We start from the raw sequence: 24491 nt of genomic DNA on the forward strand, positions 1-24491 counted from the left end.
ATATGTAGTAGTAGTAATGCTCTCCAGTATCATTTAACAACATTCCACCCCCTCAACCCCAGCCCAGTGCCACCCGAGTGTGCCCACTGCTGTGGCTCCTAGTGAGGCCCCGAAGTTTGTGGGGAGGGGGTGGGGTGGGCATACCCAGCATCCCTGCCCCAAGGCCCTCCTGCCACAGCTGCTGCTTGGTCCAGGGTGGGCAGGGGTCGCCATGCTGACAGGGCAGTGAGGGGACAGAGAGGGGAGGAGGTCTAGAGGGAGGCCTCTGGAAGCTCTGGCCTTGCCTCTGGCCTAGGAGACCCTGGAGGCAGGATGGGGTGGACTCTGGTGGGTGGCAGGATATTCTGATGCCAGTGACTTGTTTCCCCTTCAACAAGGGGGCTTGGTATGGGTCCAGGTTCTGAGGAGTCAAACATGAATACTACTGGTCGACCACCTCCGGGGCCGTGCCCACCTGCGGTCCCCTTAGTAGCATGACCCTGGATGTTCCAGCCCAAAGGCTGTGGAGTCTTTTCAGGATGAAGCAGACCCTAAGGTTCATGGAGGATGGAGCTCCATCACCCCCACGGCCCCAGTGACAGGGGGACAGTAACACCACATCCCAGTCATGCGGGGCATGCGGTCCCACAGTCATCCTCATGTAAACTCACGACGACCCTTTGCTGAAAATACTGTCAGCACGGCTCGGAGGAGGAACTGGGCGCCACCACGGTGGCAGTGGAAGAGGCCTATCTGACCCAGGGCTGCCTGCAGACGATGAGACGGGCCCAGGAGCTCTGTTTTGCAGATGAAAGGACTCTAACCCAAAGTGGCCGAGGGATGTGTCTGGGATCGCAGGCCACACAGGCCCCAGGGCTAGCCGCAGTGCCCAGCATCCGCGCGCCCAGCAGACTGATACACGTAAGCAGTGGCGGGCACCGCAGACCGGGCAGGGCGGTGCGGGACCGGGGCCTGCGTCTAGAAGGCCGCACGTGCCTGAGCGTGACACCCGTGCCTCTGGCCACCGTCGCTGCCGGCCTTGACCTGGGGCCTGGACCTTGAGCCCGGAAGCTCCTCAGCTTCTCCCCACCACCCCCAGCAGCTCCTGAGCCCAGCACCCCACCCCGTGCGGCTCTGACGGGAGGTCTGAACTGAGCACAACAGCCCTGGGACCTTGGGCCAGCCACTAACCTTTCAAAGTCTCTCCCCGGACGTGGAGGATGGGGAAGGCAAGTGACATGGGCGCATCCAGTGTCGGAGATGACCAGCACCCGCCCTCCCATCCCACCAGATCTCAGCCTTCCCTCGGTTAAGACGAGCTACACATCTGCCCCCCCTCTCTCAAGGTCGCTGGAGAAATTAAACTGGCTGAGAAAGTCCTCTGGGCCCTGAACACAACACCGTGCGGTGGGTCATTATTACGAAGCTCCTTCATTTCCCAGCTGCTGCAAACTGGAGGTTTGTGTCCCTCAAAAGCCATATGTTGAAGCCCAAACCCCCACTGATGGCAATAGGAGCTGGGGCCTTTGGGGGTGATTAGGTCATTGGGGTGGAGCCCCCATGAATGAGGTCAGTGCCCTCAGAAGAAGAGACATGAGAAGGAGGATCTCTGTCCGCCATGTGCGGACGCAACAAGGAGGGCAAGGGCCTTAGGCAGAAACCGACCATGTTGGCGCCCCGATTTGTCCTTCCAGCCTCTAGAACCATGAGAAGCAAATGATTATAGTGTAAGCCCTCGGGTCTGCAAGTTCTCTGTTCTAACAGCCCCAGCTGCACCGTACGTATGGTGTCTAGGGCACAGGGTATGGTGCAGCGTCCTCCTCTGCAGTATATGCCACATAACACGGTGCCGGAGCTGAAGGAGCCGCGGACCCCGTCAGAAAGCGTCCCAGACTGGGGCAGCTCACGGAAACTGCTCTTCTGCATGAGCCACTCCCGGCCTGAGAGACACAAGTAGTGGGTTGGTATATTTTTATGCAAAACCTTTTTTTTCCCCTCTTTTAAAGATTTATTTACTTATGAGAGACACAGAGAGAGAGAGAGAGAGAGAGAGAGAGAGAGAGGCAGAGACACAGGTAGAGGCAGAAGCAGGCTCCATGCAGGGAGCCCAACGTGGGACTCGATCCCGGGTCTCCAGGATCAGGCCCTGGACCAACGGGGTGCTAAACCGCTGAGCCACCGGGCTGCCCTATGCAATACCTTCTTTTCTTTGGGTATCACCTATGTGATTTGTTCCTCCAGGATCAGGTACTTGTCTAGTCTGCCTTTATCAGGACCTCAGCAATGAACAAAGCAGACCACATGGTAGGGTCTCAGGAACCAAGAAGTGCTCAGAGACAGAGGTAAAGGGGAAGGTGACAATGACAGTGATGGGGATGATGGTAATCAGGGCTGCCACGAGTGTATATGGTGGCGTTTGGAAAAGGCTCTGGGCAGGTGCAGCCTACGGGGGACCCTACCTCTGCCTTCACGGGAAGGAAAGGGGCCTTTGCCTGCAGGTGGGCATGGACTCACGGGTCCTGCATGGCGGTGGTGGTGATGGTGGTGGTGATGGTGGTGGTGGTGGTGATGGTGGTGGCGGTGATGGTGGTGGTGGTGGTGATGGTGGTGATGGTGGTGGTGGTGGTGGTGGTGGTAGCGGTGGTGGAGCTCGGTGTTGGGCTGAGGAAGCTGGAGGGGGGCCTGATGGGGGTGGGGAGGGGTGTGGGGTGGGACTCTGGGGCGGCGGGAGGGGCACTCTGGATAGCTCTCCATGCAAAGCCAAAGGCACCTACGTGGCAAAATCTGAACTTCCTGCCAAGGGTTGGTGGAGTGGGGGGCACATCCATCCAGGCTAGGAGGGTAACCCGGGCGGGGCAGACACGCACACGCACTCTGGCCCCAACACGACGGCACCCAGGTGTGGTTGCTGAGAGTGAGTCTGGCAGTTGCTGGGAGAGGCGGCTAACCACTTGTGTGTCCCCGCTGTGGGCTGGGGCCGCAGGCCACCCGCAAGTCAGCTGCGCTGCACAAATATTTGTCTTGCTCTTTATACTTCATTAAAACCCCCTTTTACGATGTTGGTTCTGACTGTGGGGGTTGAGTACCTTCATTTCCAGGCCCTGCAAGGCTCGCTGGGCGGGCAGCCTGGGCGGCTGGCCCTCTGTCCCCACATGGCCCTCGGGGGAGGCTCCGGAGCTTGCCGGCCACCGTGCGGAGACAGAGCGACATGTCCTCCAGCTCGGCCAAGCGCCTTCTCTGCTCTGAGCCTGTTTGCTCATCTGTGTAATGGACCAGTAACTGCCAGCTCCCGGGGCTGTCTTGGGGATCAGGAGAGATGATGTCCACAGCTGGTACACAGTAGGTACTCAATGCATGCTGGTTCCTCTCCTTCCCTCTCTTCCCCAGCCTTCAAACAAAGAGTTGGTTTCTCAGTCCTGGGGAGAGACCAGAAACTGGAGTTTCCGCCAAGGCTTCTGCTCAGGGCAGGGTTGAGTTCCCTCCCAGGGAGACTCATATTCTCCTCAGGGAAAAGACCAACTTCTCCCTGCGTCTGAGGGACCAGTGGCCACCCTGGGGTCAGCGATCCCAGGCCAGAGAGGACGGCTGGTGCCCGAGTGTCCTGGGGACAGCCTGGAGGTGGCCCAGCTGAAGGTCACCCTGGGTCCCCTCCTGGGGCCTATAGAGTGCCAACCCCTACCCTTAAGAGCACTCCTCAATTCTGAGCGAGAAAGAAAAATCGAAGTCCGTGGAAGAGGAGACTCCTCGGGAGGCTCGGCCAGGCGCAGCCTCCTCTCTCCAGCCCTCCTCCCCCGGCTCTCGGCTGCGAGGGAAAGAGGATTCTGGGATGGGTCGCTGGGGTGCTGGGCCTGCTGGGGAACATCCGGAGGGTGGGGGGGCGGCGACCACGGTTTCTAACAATAGCCTCTGTGCCTGTAACAAGCTCACACCTCCCAGGGAGGGAAGAGGCTTGGCTGGGAGAAGCTTGGGAAGAGGAAGCTGACCTAGATCGCCCGGGATGGAGGCAGAGGCTGGCTTGCAACCTGCCCGAGACCCTCCGCCTCTCCTGACTCCCGAGACGCTTGAGGACTCTCTGGCCAGGGGCTGGGCTGGGCGAGGCAGTCTGGCATCTCCACGGCTTCACCAGGGCCACCCAGGGCCATGACAGTGTCCTCAGGGTCAGCTAACGTGGTCCCTGCCAGGGGAGGCCAGGGCGGGGACCAAGCCCCGACCCCAGAACATGAGAGCGCAGTCAGGAAAACCGAGGTCCCCAAAAGGAAAGAGATTCACACAGGGAGTTAGAGGAGAGAGAGCAGGCTTTTCTCTACTGGATACCTCCTCTCCTGAATCTCACGAAGACCTGGGACTTCTGGGGTCCCCCCACTACTATCTCAGGCCAAGTTGAGGCGAGAAGCCCCAGGCCTAGGGCAGGCTATGTGGAGACAGGGTTCCCGGGGCCAGCTGGGGAAGCCCAATCCAATCCCGGGGGTCCAGTGGGAGCCCCTGGCTGGGTGGTGTCCTGCAGAAGCCAGCTCAAAGCAACTTCCTCCCCGCTGGTGGCCAGATAAGGGTGTGTGCAGAGGCGGCGGGGAGTCATCTATTTGGCCTCCTGGGATCTCCGTCCCTGCCCTCGAGACTGAGTACCAATGTCCAGTTCAGAGCTCTGACCTAGGCCTCCTGGGGCCTCTGTCTACCCCGGGGAAGAGCCACGGCGAGGCCTGCCTATCCAGTTCTGGAGAGCCCAGCGGGGAGCCAGGCCAAGGAGGCGGTGGGGACAGAAGCTCCGGACCGAGCTCCCACGATGCATGGTGCGGGGACATGGTTTCTCTGCCATCTGCCAACTCTCCCCAAATACCATGGCCCCCAGGGCCCAGGCGTAAGGAAGGAGCATGGGTGGCTCCCGGGGGGCTGGAGCCTGGAGACTTGAACCAATGCCACAGAAGGTCAAGAGTGGCTACTTCACTGCTTTTGATGATAGTCTAGCTGTATGTTTAAGACAAATTGAAGGCTGGGGGGTGGCCTTGGGGACTGAGGGACCCAACATGGTCTGGAGGTCTACCTGGAGGTCTCTAGGGTCCAACCTCCAGGCCACTGTAGTTCGACTTGGGACAGAAACCAAGAGACTACTTGTCCGGACATTCTAGGAAATATGCCTCCATTCTTCCTCTGCAGCCACTCAGGGGGGCCCCCGGCCCCCAGCCCCACCCCAACACTCTCCCCTCTCAGGTCTGAGCTCAGATCCCCAAGCCAACATCTATCTCTTTGCACCTGGAGGTCCCAGAGGTACCACACGTCCGACCCATCACGCAGAACTGCCCCACCCCTCGGCCCGCTCCGCTGCCTGCCCCACTGCCTGCCGTCCCAAGCGCAGCTGGGAGTCTTCCTTAACAGAGGGACAGATGACAAAATCACTGGCATCCTGCTTTCAGGCGACCTAAGAATGCAGGAAGTGCAGGGAACCCAGAATCAGGAGGCCCAGTTCCAAAATCCTACCGCTGGGCCAGCCCGACTTTCTGCCCCTGTTCCTCACTGACAAACAGGAATAATCAATCCTGCCTGCTTCGCCTTGCCAGCTAGGTGTGAGGAGCCAATAAAACAAAGGGTAAAAAGTATTTGAGGGGCGCCTGGGTGGCGTGGTCAGTTAAACATCCAACTCTTGGTTTCAGCTCAGGTCATGATCTCAAGGTCATGAGATCGAGCCCCACATTGGGCTCTGCACTCAGTGTGGGGTCTGCTTGGGATTCTCTTTCCATCTTCCTCTGTCCGCCCTGCTCGTGCTCTCTTTCTCTCTCTCCTCTCTCTCTCTCTAAAATAAGGAAATATGTCTTTAAGGGAAAAAAAAGTACTTGAGAAACGTAAGCCCTCCCATAGAGGTATGGAGGGTTACTCAGACAAATGACCAGGGAGGGGCATTTATCAGACCATCCACTAGGCTTCCCGCGAAGCATTTTATTTTATTTTATTTTATTTATCTTTTTGGGGGGCGGGCAGCCCCGATGGCCCAGTGGTTTGGCACCACCTTCAGCCTGGGGTATGATCCTGGAGACCCGAGATCGAGTCCTGTATCGGGCTCCCTGCATGGAGCCTGCTTCTGCCCGTGTCTGTGTCTCTGCCTCTCTCTCTGTCTGTGTCTCTCATGAATAAATAAATAAAATCTTTTTTAAAAATTTTATGCTAAGCATTTTATAAACATCATCTCGGGGCACCTGGGTGGCTCAGTGGTTGAGCGTCTGCCTTCAGGCCAGGGCATGATCCCGGGGTCCTGGGATTGAGTCCTGCATCAGGCTCCCTGCATGGAGCCTGCTTCTCCCTCTCCTTGTGTCTCTGCCTCTCTCCCTGTCTCATGAATAAAAAAATAAAATCTTTAAAAAACAAAACAAAACATCATCTCATTTAATCCTTCCAACAATCCAGTGAGGATTATACCACTTTGCAGATGAGAGACTGAGGCTCAGGGAGGCAAGCTGGCACCAAGGTCACCCTGCTAGACAGAGCCAGGATTCTAATTCAGGCCTCACATGTGTAACCCTTGCTAGAGCCCCCAGACCTTCCACTGCTTCCACTCCTCATTGCTGGGAGTCAGGAGAGCTAACTGGGCTGAGCTCCAGCTCCAGCTCGGCCAGATGCCTGCCACATGACCTTGGGCAAGTCATTGCCCCTCTTCTGTCAGCAGGAATAATGCAAATTCTCCTACGCAAAGAGAGTTTCTGCCACAGAGTGACACTGCCAGGCTGGTGTAGGCACTTTCGCAGCACAGGTGTACGTTCCTGCTCCCTCTGACCTCAATCTGCCAGTGCCTCGACCATCAGCCACGGGTGCTACTGTGAGGGCCCAAGCTGCTGCTGGGGTGGGGGCCTTATGTCCTGAGCATGGGAACTTCCATCCAACCAAGCGCAGGGGTCCTGAAGACCAGCAGACCGGCAGTAAGCCATGGCAAGAAACGTGCCTCTGCAGAACCTTCCCCAGGCTCCAGCCCGCTCTGCACCCCAAGGTGGGCAGCCTCACAGCGTATACCTACCCCCACGCTGGCATCTCCAGGCTGGCCAGCCTGCTGCCACTGCCAAAAGGCATAAGTTGGACAGTGGCAGATGCAGACAGAAGCGCTGGCACAGTCACCTGCTGTTTTACAAACTCCAGCCCACAGTCCTCCTCTCTTCCTCCCACAGAGGACTGCATTCAGCCCATGGCTGAGTTAGGTTTGTTCCAAACAGTGTTGGCCCACCCAGTTCCTTTACAATTTTTTATTTAGTTTCTGTAGCCAGGACTCTGCCCACAGCCCCTAGGATCCCTTTACGGTTCTTGTGCACATGACTCCAGGCTCCTCGCATGTGGGCTTTTCACTCCCGCCAGCTAGCCACTATGGCTCTTTGTCAGAGACCCACTCCAGGCTGCTCTTTGCCTGCCTAGCACCAAGGGCGGGAAGTGCCCTGAACCAATGGCTGCCGTGTAAGGGGATATAAAAATTCCAACTCCTTGCCCTGACTGGGACAACTCCAAGGTGTGATGCACAGTGTTCCCAGAGCTCCCCACGGGACTTTCCTTGGTGTCACCTTTATTTGGCTTCCTTCCTTCCACCCTCTGTCCCTCTTCCCCAGCCCCCTACCAGATTATTCTTGGGAATGCTCCCTGCCTCAGCCCCACTGGGGGAAAAAGCCACTTTGATGCAGATCCTCACCTCAGGGTCTGCTCCAGAAGAACCCCCAGGACACCTAAGAATGTTGCCAACAAAATTCACAAAAACCCAGATTTCTGCTTCTCATGATCAGTCTGTAGATCTTGAAACCCTGGGCCTATTCTCTCTTGGCAACAAGTGGCTACAGTGGAGTAGAGGCAGATGGAGGTGTATTCTTCAGTTATCCCCAGTCTCACCATACTCCGTACTGCCTCCCACTGGCCCCTTTCACCCATTTATGTTCCCTGCCTGGCCCCTACAGCCTCATGAGTTTACGTTCTCTACAATATTGTCCAGTGGTTAACAGTGCAGGCTCTGGCATCCGGGTTCACCAATTACTGATTCTGTGACCTCATACAAATCCCTTAAACTTCCAGTCTCTTGGTTTCCTTACGTAAAAAGTGAGTACCTCTACAGTTGTCAGAGACTTAAATGGGATACTGCCTGTAAAGTAATTTTCATAGTATCGAGCACACGATAAGAAGTCAAGAAATTACTAATATTTGCCCTTTTGGAGCAGATGTGCCTGCTATGATCCGACAGCCCAAATCCAACTATCTGAGACTACCTGCTGGCCCTTCACTCCCCCTGTGGGAAAAATACCCCATCCTCTGAGAGGTTTGGGTCTTACCACTCACCTCTTCCCACTGGTGAATATATCGAATGAGGCGAGAGAGACGCAAGAGGCGCAGGAGGCTGAGGATCTTGGTGAAGCGGACGATGCGCAAGGCCCGGGCAGTCTTATAGACTTCTGAGTCGATGCGTGTTTCCACGATGAGGAAAATGTAGTCCACAGGGATAGAGGAGATGAAATCCACCACAAACCAGCTCTTGAGGTACTTCATCTTAATCCGCTGCGGGTCCAGGATGATCTCTGTGTTGTCCTCCACCACAATCCCTGTGCGGAAGTTGAGGACCAAGTCGATGAGGAAGAATGTGTCCGACACCACATTGAAGACAATCCAGGGTGTGGTGTTCTCATCCTTGAAGAAGGTGATGCCCACGGGAATGATGATTAGGTTTCCAACCATCAGCAGCAGCATGGTCAGGTCCCAGTAAAATCTGCCCAGAGACACAGGGGTCAGTCTCCAGGAAGACAGAAAGAATGAGTTACAGACCATGGGAGAAAACTCCAAGGGAGAGCACATGTGGAAGAATGAAGTCTCAGAAGGTTCTAAGTGACTGCGTGAGATAGGCACAGGGGTACCACAGGCAAGATATAGAGATTGGCAGAGAAAGGCTCCCCTTTCCCTAAGGATGCCCCCTGCCTGTCCCTCTGTCTGCTCCCCAGTGACAGGCCTTCCACTCCCAGCCCCACCTCCCAGTGGGAGTCAGGCTGAGAAGCAAACCAATGATGTCCAGAGACAAGTGTGAAGCTGTTTCAGCAGTAGGAGCAGTTCGCCCCACAATACCCCAGCCTTAGGCCAAGCTGCTCCATCCTCCCTGAGGGTCAGCTATGGCCTGAGACAGGCTGGCAGGTCACATGCTACAGCCTGTGACCAGAGAGCAGGGGAAGTCCAGACACACAGCAGGTACCTGGGTGGCAGGATGCCTGGGATCTAGCCCCAGCTCTGTCACAGTCATGTTGTGTGACATTAAGCAGGGACCCTCCATGCTCTGGGCCTCAGTTTCCTCACTGTGCAATGAGGGGGGAGTCTAAACACTCTGTCCCATAATTCTGATCTGGCCCTCACCCACACAGGCTTTCTGGGGCTCTCCCTTTAGTCTAGCCCCTATAGTCAGAAAATGTCTGGCCATCTCCCTCTCCCAGAGGTTTACATTCTAACACAGGTTTGGAGAAGGACAGTGAGATCTTCAAGGGCATGAAGTGTTAATGAGGGGATTTCAGGCACCAGTAAGGTGCCACTCAATGCAATGGAGTGAGATCAGTGGGGGTTTACAGTATCATTTCTCCTAAGGTGTCAAACCAATTGCAAGGGTTTCCTGAGGGAGGTGGGAAGGGCTCCAGGGTGAAGCCACCTGGACTAGCAGGGGCCCCTCTGGAGTGTGCACACAGCACACGCAGGCACAGACCCCATGTCTAGAAGGTATGACCAATCAATCCCAGGGACCCTGCCCGAGTACCAGCCACCCCAGGGCTGGCCCCAAGATCTAAAACCTGCACTGCATAGCTATTTCCCCTCTGCTATTAATTTAGACAGTTACAAAATGACAGATAAAGGTATTGTTAAGTCAGGCAGAAGTAAGCATGTTCTCTCCCAAGAGAAATAACCTTTCAGCCATCTTTAATTTTCGACTGCAAGAAAGCCAGGAGGGAGTAGGAGACAAAAAGACCAGCCTCCCCCAAGTCTTCAGAGAGTCCCTCTCCAAAACCTGCCAGAGGAGTTCCAGGTTTGAAAAAAATCACTTCACAGCAAATTGCTGTCTTTGCCAGGTTCAAAATGGTGCTATGAGTCAAGGAGAGGGCAGGGTCTGCTTCACTGAAAGTGGATGAGACAGCCGTCCCACATCACACAGCTCAGGGAAAGGGCAGCTTCTGGAAGGGCAGCTTTGGACAGCTCCTTTGAAAACCAAGCCATTCAGGGCCTCAAGTCAGAGCCTCCCAGGCTTCTCATTCTAAGGCTGTTGCCAAAAGGTCAACTTCAGCTCCTTCCCTGACCTGCAACCCACCACCCTTCCTCCAGCTCCGAGCCTCTATGCCATCTGGGAGAACCCAACCTAAGACCCAAGAACCCACCCTGGCCATCACACCCCACACACAGAATACCGCACACCCTGCTAATGACGCGTGGGCCCCAGCAGAATGGTTTCAGCTTCAATGGGGTGTTCCTGAGCTGTGTACACTCTCTACACAGCCTCATGCACGTCACTCAAAGACAGCTGCAGACACTCATTAGAAGCACAAACAGGTATCCCCATTCACACACAGAGTGTGCAAACACCCCTATATACACATGGTCACTGTGCCTTTTCATTTAATCTCTTGGGAAAACCAAAACAAAACTGGCATCGAGAGGCTACTGAGGGCCTCATGGACCTCTGTACATAAAGCTAATAATACACCCAGGCTAGAGGAGTTTCTAAAATTAACAGAGCAGGAGCAAGGCGGCTGAGAATGCTGACTTGGGCAGGCCTGCCACTCCAGCGGGTTTCTACACTTTCCCCAGCTCTAGTTCCCTCAATTACAGACCAAATTTGAGACAGTAATTAACAGGAGAATGTTTGCATTTAGTGGTCTTCAAAAAACCAAATTACATGAGGCAAAAACAACCATTTCCTTGCATTCTGACTAATTATTTCAATCGTGAGTTTCCAGATGCTAAGGCATATTTCTGGTGCCTGATCTGGGCTAGGGTCAGAATGCTGGAGCACTCCTCCCCACAAACCACTATCCTGGAGCATCACACAGCTACCCAAAAGGCAGCATAATATGATGGGAAGAAAGGCCTTCAGAGCCAGCCAACCTGGGTTCAATTCTCGGTTCCATCATTTACTAGCAAGGCTTTTAATCTCTCCATGCCTCAGTTTCCTTGTCTGCTCACTGAGGAAAATAACAGTACCTAACTTGGGATGCCTGGGTGGCTCAGCAGTTGAGCATCTGCCTTCAGCTCAAGTAGTGATACCAGGGTCCTGGGATCGAGTCCCACACCAGGCTCCCCACAGGGAACCTGCTTCTCCCTCTGCCTCCGTCTCTGCCTCTTTCTCTGTGTCTCTCATGAATAAATAAACCCTTAAAAAAAAATCAGTACCTAATTTATACTGTTATAAGAATGACATGAATTGATATTTGTAAAATGCTCTGACCTATGCCTATCTATGTTATTAAATGAGTCAATAAGGATTCAAGACCTTATTCACAGGAAAAAGGTGAGGGAGGAAAATGAAAACGTCCAAGAAGAGTCAAAACAAAGCATCTGCTGGGGGCGGGGGTGGTGGTGGTGGTGGTGGTGGAAGGAAACTTATAATGGTCCTGAGAGAGTCCAGTGGTGGAAGTCAAGGATTCTGTGAACAGACAACAGAACCAGGCTAACTCAGCAAACTGATGTCCTGACCTCAGGGAGCTCATGGTCCCGTCAGAAGATAAGACTTAGAAGACAAGTTGGGCAACGATGTAAGAAACCATCCTAGGCAGCAGCCCAGCCATCTGAGGTGTGGTCCCATTGGCCAGAAGGGTGAGGCCAAAAAGTGCTCCTGGAGGAGCTGGGCTTTGGGAGCTGCCCTTGGCCCTGGAGACTACCTCTCCTTACTCTTGCAAGACAGCTGCACAGATTTTCTAAAGCAGGCCAGGGGTTGGGGGTTCAGCACCACGGACAGCTCCCGGCACTCGGCCAGTCCCATTGGGCTGCTCAGCCAGGGGATCTTGGCAGCAGCCTCCGCACAGCATCTTCAGCCCCTGGGCCCCTCTTCTTGCCAACCCCAGTGATCAGAAGCATCTCAAGTGATTCCATAATGTCTCTGAGCTTTTTTATTAGGGGGGCTTCTTGGTGACTGAATTCATAAAGACTCCAAAACATTTCACACGTATCAAGCACTTGCTTTGAGCTTTCCACATACTACTTAACTGAATCCCTGTACCAGCACTGAGGTGGCTGCTATTTTGCGGATGATGACACCGAGACTCAGAGAGAAGTATCTACTCAAGATCGCACAGCTAGTGAGGGACAGAACGAGATTCCGAGAGGTCTGGGACACTTGAGAGCCTGACCACTTAGGATTTTAGGCACCTCATTGGGATGCAGTGAGGGAGACCAGCCTTACTGGCACCTCTGCATCACACTGGGGAGGTAGCCTATCACAGCGGGTGTAGTCCTCTCTTGTAGACAAGAGAGGAGAGGGAGATAGTGCCAGATGGTGACTACACTTATAGTGGTGAGCACTGAATAATGTATAGAACTGTTGAATCACTATGTTCTACACCTGAAAGTAATATAACATTGTATGTCACCTCTAGTTCAATCATAAAATTTTAAAAAGAGAGAGGAGAAGAGAGAGTTGTGAAGAGGTTTGGAGGGGACCCATCCTCCTGATGCTGGAGCCTTCTGAGGTACTTGCTAGGTGGGGGAAGTAGCACACCTTTCAAATATTAAAAGCATCCCAGTCATAAGCGATCAGTCGGGCACAGTTGCGCCATCCTGTAAAAAGGGAGGTACAAACTCAGGTCCATGGAGGAGGGAATAGTAACATTTCCAAAACCTCAAGCTGGATGCACCACCTTCCCGCAGCACCTCGCTGCCCTAGAATCATTCATGGCTAACCCCCACAATCCAGGGTGTGCATCCATGGTGGCGGGTGGCAGGTCCTGGCAGGGAAGCAAGGGACAGCCAGACTCAGCCATGCTGGCGTTGGCACATGCCTGAATGACAGGCCTTGTTCTCTCCAAAGCCAGACGACCCTCCCCTATCCCAGTGTCCTCTAAGCTAAAAGGAAATCCTGGCCAGCAAAGACACCTCACCCTAGTTTCAGCCCCAGGACCCCAGACCTGTCCTCCCTTAATCCTGGACCTTACTTCCTACCTGGCCATGCAAGCAGACAGGTGAACCTTCAGCAGGTGGGCATGGCCTATAGGGCAGCTTTGGAGGAGCAGGTGTCATGTGCAGAAGAAATGGGGGGATGGCAAAAAGCCAAGCAGCACTTTTACACTGACACCTAGAATATTTCATGGTTTGGTCTGAAAGGAAAGATATGGCCCCAATACCTTTGGGAAGAGGCAATGGAAGGCTCCTGACCCTGAACTCAGAGACTCAAGGACCAGACCAAGGGCCCTCTCCTTCCCTAGAGGTGAAGAGGAGTGAAAGGTAATAAAATGGGGCAGGAGAAGTACAAGTCAGAAGAGGGATGGCCCCCTTCAGCCTCCTTTTGTCCACACACACCCATGTTTGCCTTTAGCACATACGCTTGCACACACGCAGGCACGCACATGTACACACCTACATACACACCCCCATAATACATTTTTGCACATACTCTCACCTATGCATTCCTGCTCATTTTTGCCCTTGTCCACACATGCATACTTTCTTGCACACCCGCTTGCATACATCTTGACACAAATGACATCCACTGGGAATCCTGCCAGCTAGAAGAGAGTGTCAGTTTTTTGCCCATTACATTCTTTGCCATCCTTCGGGATTTGTCTGAAGTGCTACTTCTTCCAGGCCTCTCCAACCCCTCAACGATGGAGCCTCAGCCCAGCCTGAGTCCTGACTTTGGACGCCCTGGAATGCTGTGGCTCCCTGAAGGCAGGGGCCTTGTCCCAGACATGCCTGCACTCCTGCCATGCTGACTGCAGGCCAGGGGCCCCATGCCTTCTCCCAGGTGAGCGGCACACCCAGCGCCCCATCGATAACCCCTCCCTCTGTATAGACACCTCTCCTAGCACCAGACCTGCATTCCCATCTGCCACCTGGAGGCCTGCTGGCTCCTCCACCCAAGTCCCAGGCTGAACTCAGCATCTTCCTCCTCAGAGCTGAATGGCACACTCAGCATCTCAATCACCCGGGCTCAAGACCTCAAAGCTATCCTCAGCTGTTTTCTCCTTCCTACAGGCCCCGCATGCAGTGTCAAGTCTTGTCTAGCATCTTTTTTTTTTTTAAGTAGGTTCCACACCCAGCATGAAGGGCCCGAATTCACAACCCTGAAATCAAGACCTGAGCTGAGATCAAGAGTTGGACACTTAACCGACTGAGCCACCCAGACACGCCTTGTCTAACATCTACGATGGCTTCTGAATCTGTCCGTGACTGCTGTGTCCCAGATCAGCTCCTCACTGCTCCTCGCCTGGACCCTTGCCCTTGTTGCCTGTCTCTAGCCTCCACACTCTTTCCTTGCAGCTCACATGATCTCTGGGTTATCTTCCCAAATATTATGATTATATCACCCCTTGCTTGAGCCGTCTTGGCAGACTCCCCATGACTATAGAAGAAAGTTTGAGCTCCAAGGTCTGGCATCCCCTGTGCCCCACTTCCCCATTCTCCCTCCTGCTTCCTTCACAGTAGCCACGGACACCCAGCCCTTGGCTCTATCTCCATCCACATTCCAGCTCCTCCCCCTAAGCACTGGCCCTGCCTCCTGAACCTTCACCTCCTGAAATGCCTTCCTTCATCCAAGACCCAGTTTGACTGCCTCCTCCTCCAGGACGTCTGCCTACCCATGCTGTGTGCCTGGGAGCAGCTTTCACATCCTGCCCCTTCCATCAGGCACCACCTAGGTCTCCTCTTAGCCTCCCAACACATCACAGAAACCAGGAATCCAGGAAGCCTTGTGTCTGGGACAGCAATGGGAGCGGGGAACTCCCCCTGGATTCCTGAGCTGGCCTTTGGTTTTCCAGGCCCAGCACAGACGACAGCGACGACAATCAGACTGGTGGAGGACAGCAGTCAATGTTTTCTGGATGCTTACTGTGTACCAGGCACTAATCAGAGTACCTTACACAGATTATTTCATTTGATCCTCATAAAATCCCTGTGAGGGAGATACTACGATTACACCTATTTTACAGATGAGAAGACTAAGGCACAAGAAGTTGAGAAATTTGCTATATATAGTGGATCAAGAATTAAGCCCAAGGAGCCTGCCTCCAGAGTCCCACTTTTAACCACTCTGGAGAAATAGGAATCTGGCTACTAGTATTTTTCTCCCTCCCACACTCTGTACCTCCCCCTGCCCTTCCCGCTTCCACCATGGCACCTGCACCCTCAACATCTCTACTCCCTGACCCCTCCACCGCTTCCCTTTCACAAGCTGTATCCTAGAGATGCCCCTCTCCTAAACCCCACACCCCGCCGAGTCAGGGGTGGGGCCGGCACCCTCCCCACTCCACCCTGTGCCGCTTCCTGCCTGTGCTAGGGATGTTTACAAGATCCTTTGAGCAGCCTGTCATTTTCTGGCCAGCCTGCCGGCATCCATCTGCCGCGCTCGGGGACCCTGGCAGTGCTGGCACTTGGTTCACAACCTCCCATTCCACTCCAAACCCTGTCACGGTCCTGGTGACTTCTACTCCATATATCAACCCCCAACAGCCGGCCCCTCGAGGGCTTGGTGCCCTGAGTCTAATGACAGCATGTCAGTCACCCCTCAGCGTGGGATGGACCATGTCACCCTCCCTGGCTGTTCCATCTCTCACCCCGACCTCCTTTCCCTCCAGCTCTCTTAGGAGTCTTGCTTAGTCTACTCTGTAGTGTCTGTCCCAGGACCTGTGAGTTACAGAGGAACCCTCTTGCCTCCTCCCCTCCCCTGAGACCTAATGGTCCAGCTCTCCCACCCCCCTCCCCATCCCCCCCACCCCTGTCCTTCTAGCCTTCGCTTCACAACAACACACCATTCACCATTCATCAGGGCCAGCATTCACCCTTTGCAGGTTTCATGGGGACTGTGCAAAAAATCCCACAGCCTCAGGCCCACCCTGCTATGTAAGCGCCTTAGCTCCCGTGCCTCAATTTCCCCATCGGGGTTTCCATACTCAAATGGCCCTCACCCCCAACTGCCCAGCCTTCCAGGATAGCCTTGGAAACTTTCGCCACCATTCTCCTCCAGCAGCCACTTCAAATTATCTTCTCCCTCCTCAAAGCTCTAAAACCACTTTTCTACCCCACTCTCATCAGATAACACCACCTTCTACTTTACAGAGAAAAAGAGAAGCCATCAGGGATGTCCCCTTCCTCTTTCCCCACCCCCTCCTCCAGTAGCAAGAGCACTGGGGACCCCACCCCCTGCCTCCTGACTAGTTCCCTCTGCCTCCCCAGGGACCCTGACCCTGGCCTCTGCCTTCAGTCTCCCCTCCCCAAGTGTCCTTTCCCATCAGCTCGTTCTTTTAAGCTCCCTACATTTAAAAAATAAAATGAAACCACTCTCGAATCCCGCCGCCTTATCTCACCCAGCAGAAACAAGCTTCCTGGAGGAGGTGTCACAGGGCCCGCCCTCTCCCTTCCATCACTCCTGCGGACCCCGCAGCAGCCACGCAGGCCAGGGGGTGCTCCCTGGTCTGTTCCTGGCTGACCCTCAGCATCCCTGCCTCTGAGCCACTCCGCTGAGACGACTGGGTTTTCTCCCTTTGCTCTGCCTCTCTCTTTCCTTCCCCTGCGTGACCTTTAAGTGTTTTTGTTCCTTTGGGCCCCAGCCTCTTCTCTCTCTCCACACTCTCCCTGCGTGATTTTACCAACTCCCACGGCCTCCATTATTCTGCTGGCTTTCAAGCCAGGCCTCTCTCTGAAGCTCCACACCCGTGCGCTCACTTGCCCGTTCCACCTTTACACCTGGGATGTCCTGCAGGAACCTCATTCTCACCACCTCCAGATAGAACTAAACAGCTTCCTCTGAAACTCTTGCGCTCCCAGCAGGAGTTCCTCCAGCCATCCAAACGCACGATCCAGAAACCCGGGAGCTACCCTCCACCTCCCTCACCTACCAACATCCAACCAGTCGGACTGAGCCTCATCAGCAGCCTCCTACCCTGCGGCTTCCTAGCTGGGTTCCTGGCCTTTCCAGGACCCCACACACCTCAGGGTCCTGGGTGGGGTCCGCATCCCCCAGCAACCCACTCTCCACACTTTGCTCAGAGTCCTGTGTTCCCAGCTAAACCAAGTTTCACTGTCGTCCCCCAGGTCCTTCTGGATCTGGACTCTGCCTCCTTCCCATGTCTTGTCACCCTTCCTCCCCTCATCGCTCTGCTCCACACATACCACCAGCTCTCGGTGCCCCAAATGCACCATGCTTCCTGTCCTCTGGGCTAGCCCACATGCGGGCGTTTGCCTGGCCTCTCCTCCCCACCCCTGCCCACCCCGGCCCCTTGGTTCAGAGGAGGCATTGTTTCTTGGTATCCCAGGCAATCTGGTTAGATGCCCCTTATCAGCATTGCCTCAGCATAGTATTTATCACACTATGATGAAATTGTGTGTTTGATTTGTGTGCTTACATCTTACGGCGTACGAGACTCTCTGAACTTGGCACAGGGCCTTTTACACGGTGGGTCCTAATAAATGTGTGAATGGGTGTGTGAATGGATGCATGCACAAAGCTGAGTGACAGGTGGCCCAGCAGAAGCTGCAGGAAATGGCAGCTCACGGAGACCCACGAGGCTTTCACAGGCCTCCGATGATCAGGGTGGAACGTGTCCTGTCCAAACCCTCAAGACTCCAAGACTCCCGGGAACACCCATTAGAGGATGGCCGCCACCTGGTGCTGAAAATCATGGTGGAAAAGTCAGAGAAGGAAGGGCAGAGCTGGGGGGGGGGGGGGGGGTGGAGAAAGAGTAGATGAACAAGAGACAGGCCAGAAGCATGGGGGTTGGGTTTCTGACAGAACGGGGTGAATGAGGGGGCTGGTAGGGGGACACAGTGACCTCCACCTTGGCACAACTGTTTCCAGCCTGACCGACACAGGCCTACGGTAGCAGAACACCCCCTCATTAGGGGCATGCCCTCTCGGTGGGGATCTTAAGGATTGCCTCTTGGCTGGAAATGGGCCTACCACAGAGATGGGGCAGGGGAGGGGGGCCTGGGGCAGGGGAAGAGGCAAAGGGCAAGGGCAGGAAGGAGACAGTCCCACTTCTAGAACCCTCCTGTGTTGCCCCCATCTGCAGACCCAGGATGAGTCTTATGTCCTCAGCCCTGCCCTGTTCCCCACCGTCCCCAAGAGCAGAAACGATTGCTTTTCCTTTTCTGAGATGTGAACACATAGCTGGGCCTGGGGGTGGGGAGTGAGGGGTGCAGGGGCCTCTCAGTAAAATTGTCTTATTGCTAAATGGATGGATGGACTAAAGGCTGTTGCCAGGGAGGAGGACTGCCAAAAATAAAAATAAAGAAACTACCCTAAAATGTTAACACCGATCATGGCTACGTGGTGGGATTATGAGTGATTTTGTTTGCTTCATCACACCTTTCTATATTTCCTACATTCTGTTCTATTTCTAAATTCCATATTTTCTTTAAAAGGGCAAATATTTCCTTTATGATCAAAAAGCGAAATCGCCTTTAGCCAATGACCAGTGCCCCATGCTGGGAAGAGTCCCCTCACACGTGTCAGGAGAGAGACACACTGGGTCCTCGGGGAAACTCTTAGGCAGCCAGCATAAACATGCAGAGAGCGTGTTAGCATGACGAGGAGGTCAGGATGAGCAGATTTTTTGGAGGAGGGTGGTGATGAAGGAGGGAGGGAGGGAGGCCATTTGAAGGGCAGGTGCGACAGGCAAAGGAGACCACGTGCCTGCCCACACCACACACGTGGGCAGGCACACAGGAGAGCCTCCCTCCTTGCCTTCCTCCCTCCCAACGGTAAAACTGGGATCTTCCACCAATCCTGCCTGCTCCCTCCGTGTCTAGGCTCCTGCTCAGTATTCTCGAGACAGAGCTGCTGCCCAGCCCTATGCCCTCCCAGAGAAGCTACTGGCTCCCTGGGGGCTGGACTGGGGGTGGGGGTTGGGGGTTGAGGGTGGGGAGGGGGGGTCCTCCCTGCCTATGCCCTGGACCTGGCATTTTAGACTCCTCCCCCTCGCCCCCCAGGCCAGAACTCCACATCCCACAACCTTCCAGAGCCAGGCTGGGCCCACAGCTCTTGCCTCCGAGGGCATAGCCCCCCATCCTCACCACCCCCTCTTCTGGCCCAACCTCCCCGACTTGGGGTCTCCCCCATCCCCCCTTTAATAGATGACTTGCTCTCTTCCTCCCAACCGCCTCTGGCCACTAGGGCTCTATTTTTAACCCACCTCAAACTCTCTGACTCAGAATCACAGGGCTCCCAGGTAGCTGCTCCCTCAGCTGCCTGAGGCTGCCTCCAGAACAGATTCAGAGCCAAGGGCATCTAGTGCTTGGTTTATGGGTGAGGTAGCTGGGATTCTGGTGTATTTTTATTTTTTAAGTTTTCTACGTGATTTAAGGAAGAGAATTTGGTTTGGGTTTTGGTTTTGAAGCCCCAAGAAGACCCGTTACTGCTGCCTCTTTGCTCAGTCTCTCCCTTTCCTGGGCCGAGGCCCTAGCCTTTAGCATACAGTGAGGGCTAGCTCTCGGCTATTCCCCAAGCAGAGGTGAGCTGAGGGCTGTAACCCATGGAATCTTCCTCCTTCTGTGATCTTTCAATCATCCAGCACATTGCTTTGCACACACATCACTTGGGGATTTTACTAAAGCACAGACGGGGATTTACTAGGTGTGGGGTGAGGGCTGACATGTGCATTGCTAATAGGCTCCCTAGTGACAGTGAGGCTGCTGGTCCCCAGACCTCACTCGCAGTAGCCAGGCTGTAGCAGACAGTAGGGAGTTTAGGCATTGTAGTGTTTAAATACCTGGCTGTGTGGCCTCGGACAGATTCCTTAACCTCCCTGAGCCCGTTTTCTCATGCGTAAAACGAGAACATGAATCCCACCTCACAGGATTCTGGGAGAATTCAATGAGATATTTATAATGTGCTACACCAGGTAAATACTCAGTGTATGCTGGCTGTTATCATCACCATTGTTATTCTTGTGACCATGAAGACGCAGCTCCTGGCCTGAGGGCTATGGGGACACTGACGTGGGTGCCAGTCTCACCATGAGGAGCTTGCAGTCTTAGGGAGGCACAGACCCACCCCCACAGGGCAGCTGATGGGCCAGACCAATTCCAAGGGCAGATGAGCCACAAGCTGGTGGGGGCGGGTAGTGAGGGGACTGTCTGGCTCTGCTGTGTGGGCTGGGGATAGCTGGAGGGGAACTTCAGCCAGCCTTGAGAATGTGGCCGGAAAGGAACAGGGAGCAGCAGGGCCCATGCTACCAGCAGAAGGAATCCAGGCCAGGGGCCAAGAGCCATGGGTTCTAGCTCCCTCTCCCTCCCCCAACTTGCTGTGTGCCCCGAACAAGTCCCTGCCTCTCCTAATCCTTCTCTCAGTTTCCCCCTTGATAAGGGAGGATGGAGCTGGACGATCTCTAAAGAACACCAATTCCATGAATCTCTGCAGTGCAGAGGCTAAAGAGGCCAACCAAGGGCAGCTGGCCAGATGGAAAGCTCGCCAAGAGAAGAGTACAAACCTTAGAGAACTCTGGCATCCTGTCCCTCCACTCGAGACTGGTCTGTAGAGAAGACGGGGGCATCCTGAAAGCCAGACCGCGTAGCTGGGACTCTTCCCTCTTCCGGGGCCGTGGGAGACCACAAAGGTTGCAGAGGAAGAGAGTTCCTCCGGGGAAGGGATTGTGACTGCACCTTCTCGACGGTGCAACAGAGCAGGGGCCCGACCGTAAGGAAAACCGAGATATCAGCCCATTGCTTCTCTGAAGGGCTGAGACTTTAAGCCTGTGCACGCAGATACACTAATGTGAGAGTGAGTGCGTGCACACACATACACCCCAACGTGTACGGCGGGGGTCATCTGCCCTATAGCGCCCCCAGATGCCAGAATGCTGTGTTCCCTCAGGCTGGTGGCCTAGCCTCTCTGAGCTGCACCCAGCTGGGCGGCCAGACCATCTGGGGAAAAATTGGGAGGGGACTAGCAGCTGGAGCTCTTCCCCGCCCAGCTTCCAGGAAACAAAGGCTCAAGCTCTGGCTGTCCCCACTCAGGAGACTGGAACAAAAATAGCATACCGCTGAGGAGCAGCACGTGAGCACAACCCCAGGGGAACTCAGGTAGGAGAGCTCACCTGCTCCTGAAGGAGGGGGCACCGGGGTGAAGGGGGAACCAGATGGACTCAGCGCAGAAGTGGTGCTCTAGTGACTATGAGCCTCGGGAGGACTGGGACGCGGTGGGCGGGCTGCCCGCAGAAGGGAGCTAAGTACCGGCTCTGAGAGGGTCTATGTGGCCCCTTCTTGCTGAGATGGGGGTTCCCTGGAGGTGCCTGGGCTCTTGACAACACGAGCCAGATGGGACTCTGCTGCCTTCCGTCTAGGAAAACACAGTCTGACAAGGACGCTGCCGAGCAAGGGCCATGGTCCCTGGGGTCCCGCCAGCCCAGAGTTTTCTGATTCTGATCGCTAACAGAAGAAAGGTAACGACTCCCTGGAGAGGGGCCTGTCACAAATGAGGTTGGACGGCGGGCTAGGGAGCAGCGGGCTAGGGAGCCAGCAATTCACCCCCAGGCGGGGGCCCAGGGCCAAGGGCCTGGGCAGGCTGGTGTGGGTGGAGCTGCAGACCGTGCAGGGGCCTTACAAGTGCCCCGCTCCCTGGCTCCTCCAGTGACAGAAGCAGAATCATCTGGGTGCTCCCCCAAATCATACCCACCCTGGGGCCGCACGCCGGGAGGCCCAGGCATCCGGGGTTGCACAAAGCTCCCAGGCGACCCGGGCCTGCCAATTTCAGCTTGGGGTCTTGCTAGAACCCCATCCCTCTCTGGAAGCATTTTCAATGAGGAAAGCAAGGCGCAGGGAGGGGAGGCCTCGGCTCAGTCCTCACTGCTGGATGGGGCGAGAGAGCATCCACTGGCCTCTTACTCACCACGGGCCCCCTCGGCTCTGTCCCCAGAAGCTGTGAAGCAACACAGCGGGATGATGACTCCTCAGAGCCTCTGGGACAGGATGAACAGCTTGCCGCATTTCCTTCCCCTGCCAATTCCAAAGCCCATGGTGCTGCCAGTCACAGCTGTCTAGGCTGACCTGCACTCCCCATGGAGCCTCCCATCTGAACTCTCCCCAGGCCAGGTCTGAGCTCCCAGGAGGGGACAACCATCCCCCAGGAGACATAACTGGGAGGAGAAGGGGGCGGGGTCCTTTGCCCAGCGAACAACAAAAAAAACCCCGACATCCACTCCCACAGGAGCCACGACCTACTGGGGGTGCTCAGCAGACCACAGAGACGCCGCACAACCTGCTGGGGAGCCTCCGCCCCATTCCCCAGCACAGAGGGCTGGCCCTCTGTAGAGAGGCCCGTGTGTCGGGGACTCCCGCTGCCCCAGGAGCACAGGCGTCGCACAGCTCCAGGATCCTGCCTGGATAGGCCTCTGTGGAGTCTCCAGAAAGAGGGAGGGAGGTGCTCATCAGCTCTACTCATCAACAGCGCTGTCCCTGCCCTGCTGGCTCAATTTGTACTAATGGGGTCAGGATTACAGGTTCAATACCTATTTGGGCAATTAGCTTTGCTCTCTTCTCAGTCTCAGACTGAGCCCTGACCCTGGACACTGAGACAGGAAAGGACCTTGCTGAGGTCATACAGAGGAACAGGAGAAGGGTCAGGAGAGCACACTGAGTTACAAGCTAAGCAAGCTCAGGATGAGAGAACCCGGGCTCCAGGGTGGGCCAGCCCCGATGCTGCACAGAGAGGCCCCAGCTGCAGAGTCTCCCCCGCCAGCCCGTGTTGCTTCTAAAAGATGCCGATGGCACTGCTGAGGCCTGAGGGCTGGAGGGTCTTTCCTGTCCCTGCAGAAGGAACAAGCGCCCTGTGTCCTCTGACAGACTCTAGGTGGGAGAAGCTGGCTTTGGTGATGAGTGGCTGAGGACTCACGTTAATCATTGACAGGGGCTGCTCCAGCCTACATCAGGGAACTGCAGGGTAATTACTTCTGGGCTCCAGGCCACACACTCAGTGACATTAATGCGGCGGCAACAGCTGCCTTCCAGGCGTAGTATAGCAAAAGAAGGGGGTCATCTCAGAGGTTGTGCAGCTGGGGCTGAGGCCAGAGCCAGGAGAGCGCCCTGGGCCACAAGGACCTGGGGTGAGAGGCTAGGGAGATATGCACACACGTGCCAATATACGAGTACATGTACTCAGACAGCATCAGGGTCGAGCCCCAGAGCAGTGGGGTCACAGTCCTCAGGGGTGAAGCACAGAGCTTAATAAGAACAGGTCCAAAGCAGCAGCTGTTGAGTAACCTGCCCGTAGTGCCCACCAACACCCACCCCAGCCCCTTAGCTCCATCTCCCAGAAACCTGCTTCCAAGAAAGTGTGCAGAATGGTTCTCTCTTTCCTTCAAATCCAGCTCAGATCTGCTTCCTCCAGGAAGCCTTCCCTGACCACTAATCCACACTGATCTACCCTAAGAGGAGCTGAAATCCTATTGTCTTCTTTGCCAGGTGGTAGTGACCCTCGTCCTCTATGATGGGTGACAAGAGTCTTGGAATAGAGCATCTGGTCTCTGCGGGAGCATGACCCACCCCCCCACCCCTGACGCTTGTCCCTCCCCACGCCCAGAAGACGGTGTATTAGCCAGCCCCATGTTACGTATTAATTTCTGAAAGCCTTGTTCACGCAGACATAACACGTCCACCCACACGGATAAATGCTTAGACAGACACAAAATCATCAGCAGCCAATTATCAGGCCCCCGCAGCTGCCGTGAGCCGACCTGGAGGCCCCGCTGCAGGCTCAGCAGTTTGTGGAGTGGGGAGTGCGGCGGGGCGCAGGGAGTCCCTCCGTCAAGCCAGCACACATCCCTGCCCAGCCCTGGGCACCGCTGTGCAGGAGCCCTGAGCTGGCTGCCCGGCTGGGAAGACACACACCAGCCCCAAACAATGGGAGAGCCGAGTGGGGCGGGGAGCCGTCACGTGTGAGATTTGGTGGCTCCGGCGGCGGCGGCAGTGGCACTGTTGTTTATTTATAATTTGTGCTTTACCTCCCAGAGAGGACCAGAGGCAGCTGGCTCAGATGCTAAGAGGTGTAGGAGCTCGGGGAGCTTAAAGGGAGGGCATCCTAAAGGGGAGGGTGCAGGGCGGGGTGGGCCAGGTGCTCACCTTGCCCCCAGCCCTGGTGCCTCAGGGAGGCACTGGGGTTGCTTCCGAGGCTTTGTCCAAGGACTCGGGTCCTGACCTCTGACCCAGGCCTTATCTTGGTCTCAGGCTGAACCCTGATCCTGGTCACAGTGTGGGCCCAGACCGTGGCCTCAGATAAAGATCTGACCTTGATCACACTCCGACCCCAGACGCACGGTCCTAAATCAGGACTCCACTTCCTCACATCCCTGAAGGATGTACTAGATAGACCATGTGACCACCTAGTTCTCTGGTGGAGAGAA

The 24491-nt window shown here is 55.3% G+C and overlaps 1 protein-coding gene across 1 annotated transcript in view; it reads right to left on the reverse strand.

Moving 5' to 3' along the window:
* Positions 1-24491, reverse strand: part of HCN4 (hyperpolarization activated cyclic nucleotide gated potassium channel 4) — a 44078-nt gene that overhangs the window by 10932 nt on the left and 8655 nt on the right. Inside the window, exon 2 of the mRNA XM_025472064.3 lies at positions 8269-8692. Within this exon, the coding sequence (XP_025327849.3) occupies positions 8269-8692 (424 nt within the window). The remainder of the gene's footprint in view (positions 1-8268; positions 8693-24491) is intronic.

The sequence above is a fragment of the Canis lupus genome, chromosome 30 (genome assembly GCF_003254725.2).
Source record: "Canis lupus dingo isolate Sandy chromosome 30, ASM325472v2, whole genome shotgun sequence".
NCBI classification, from domain to species: domain Eukaryota; kingdom Metazoa; phylum Chordata; class Mammalia; order Carnivora; family Canidae; genus Canis; species Canis lupus.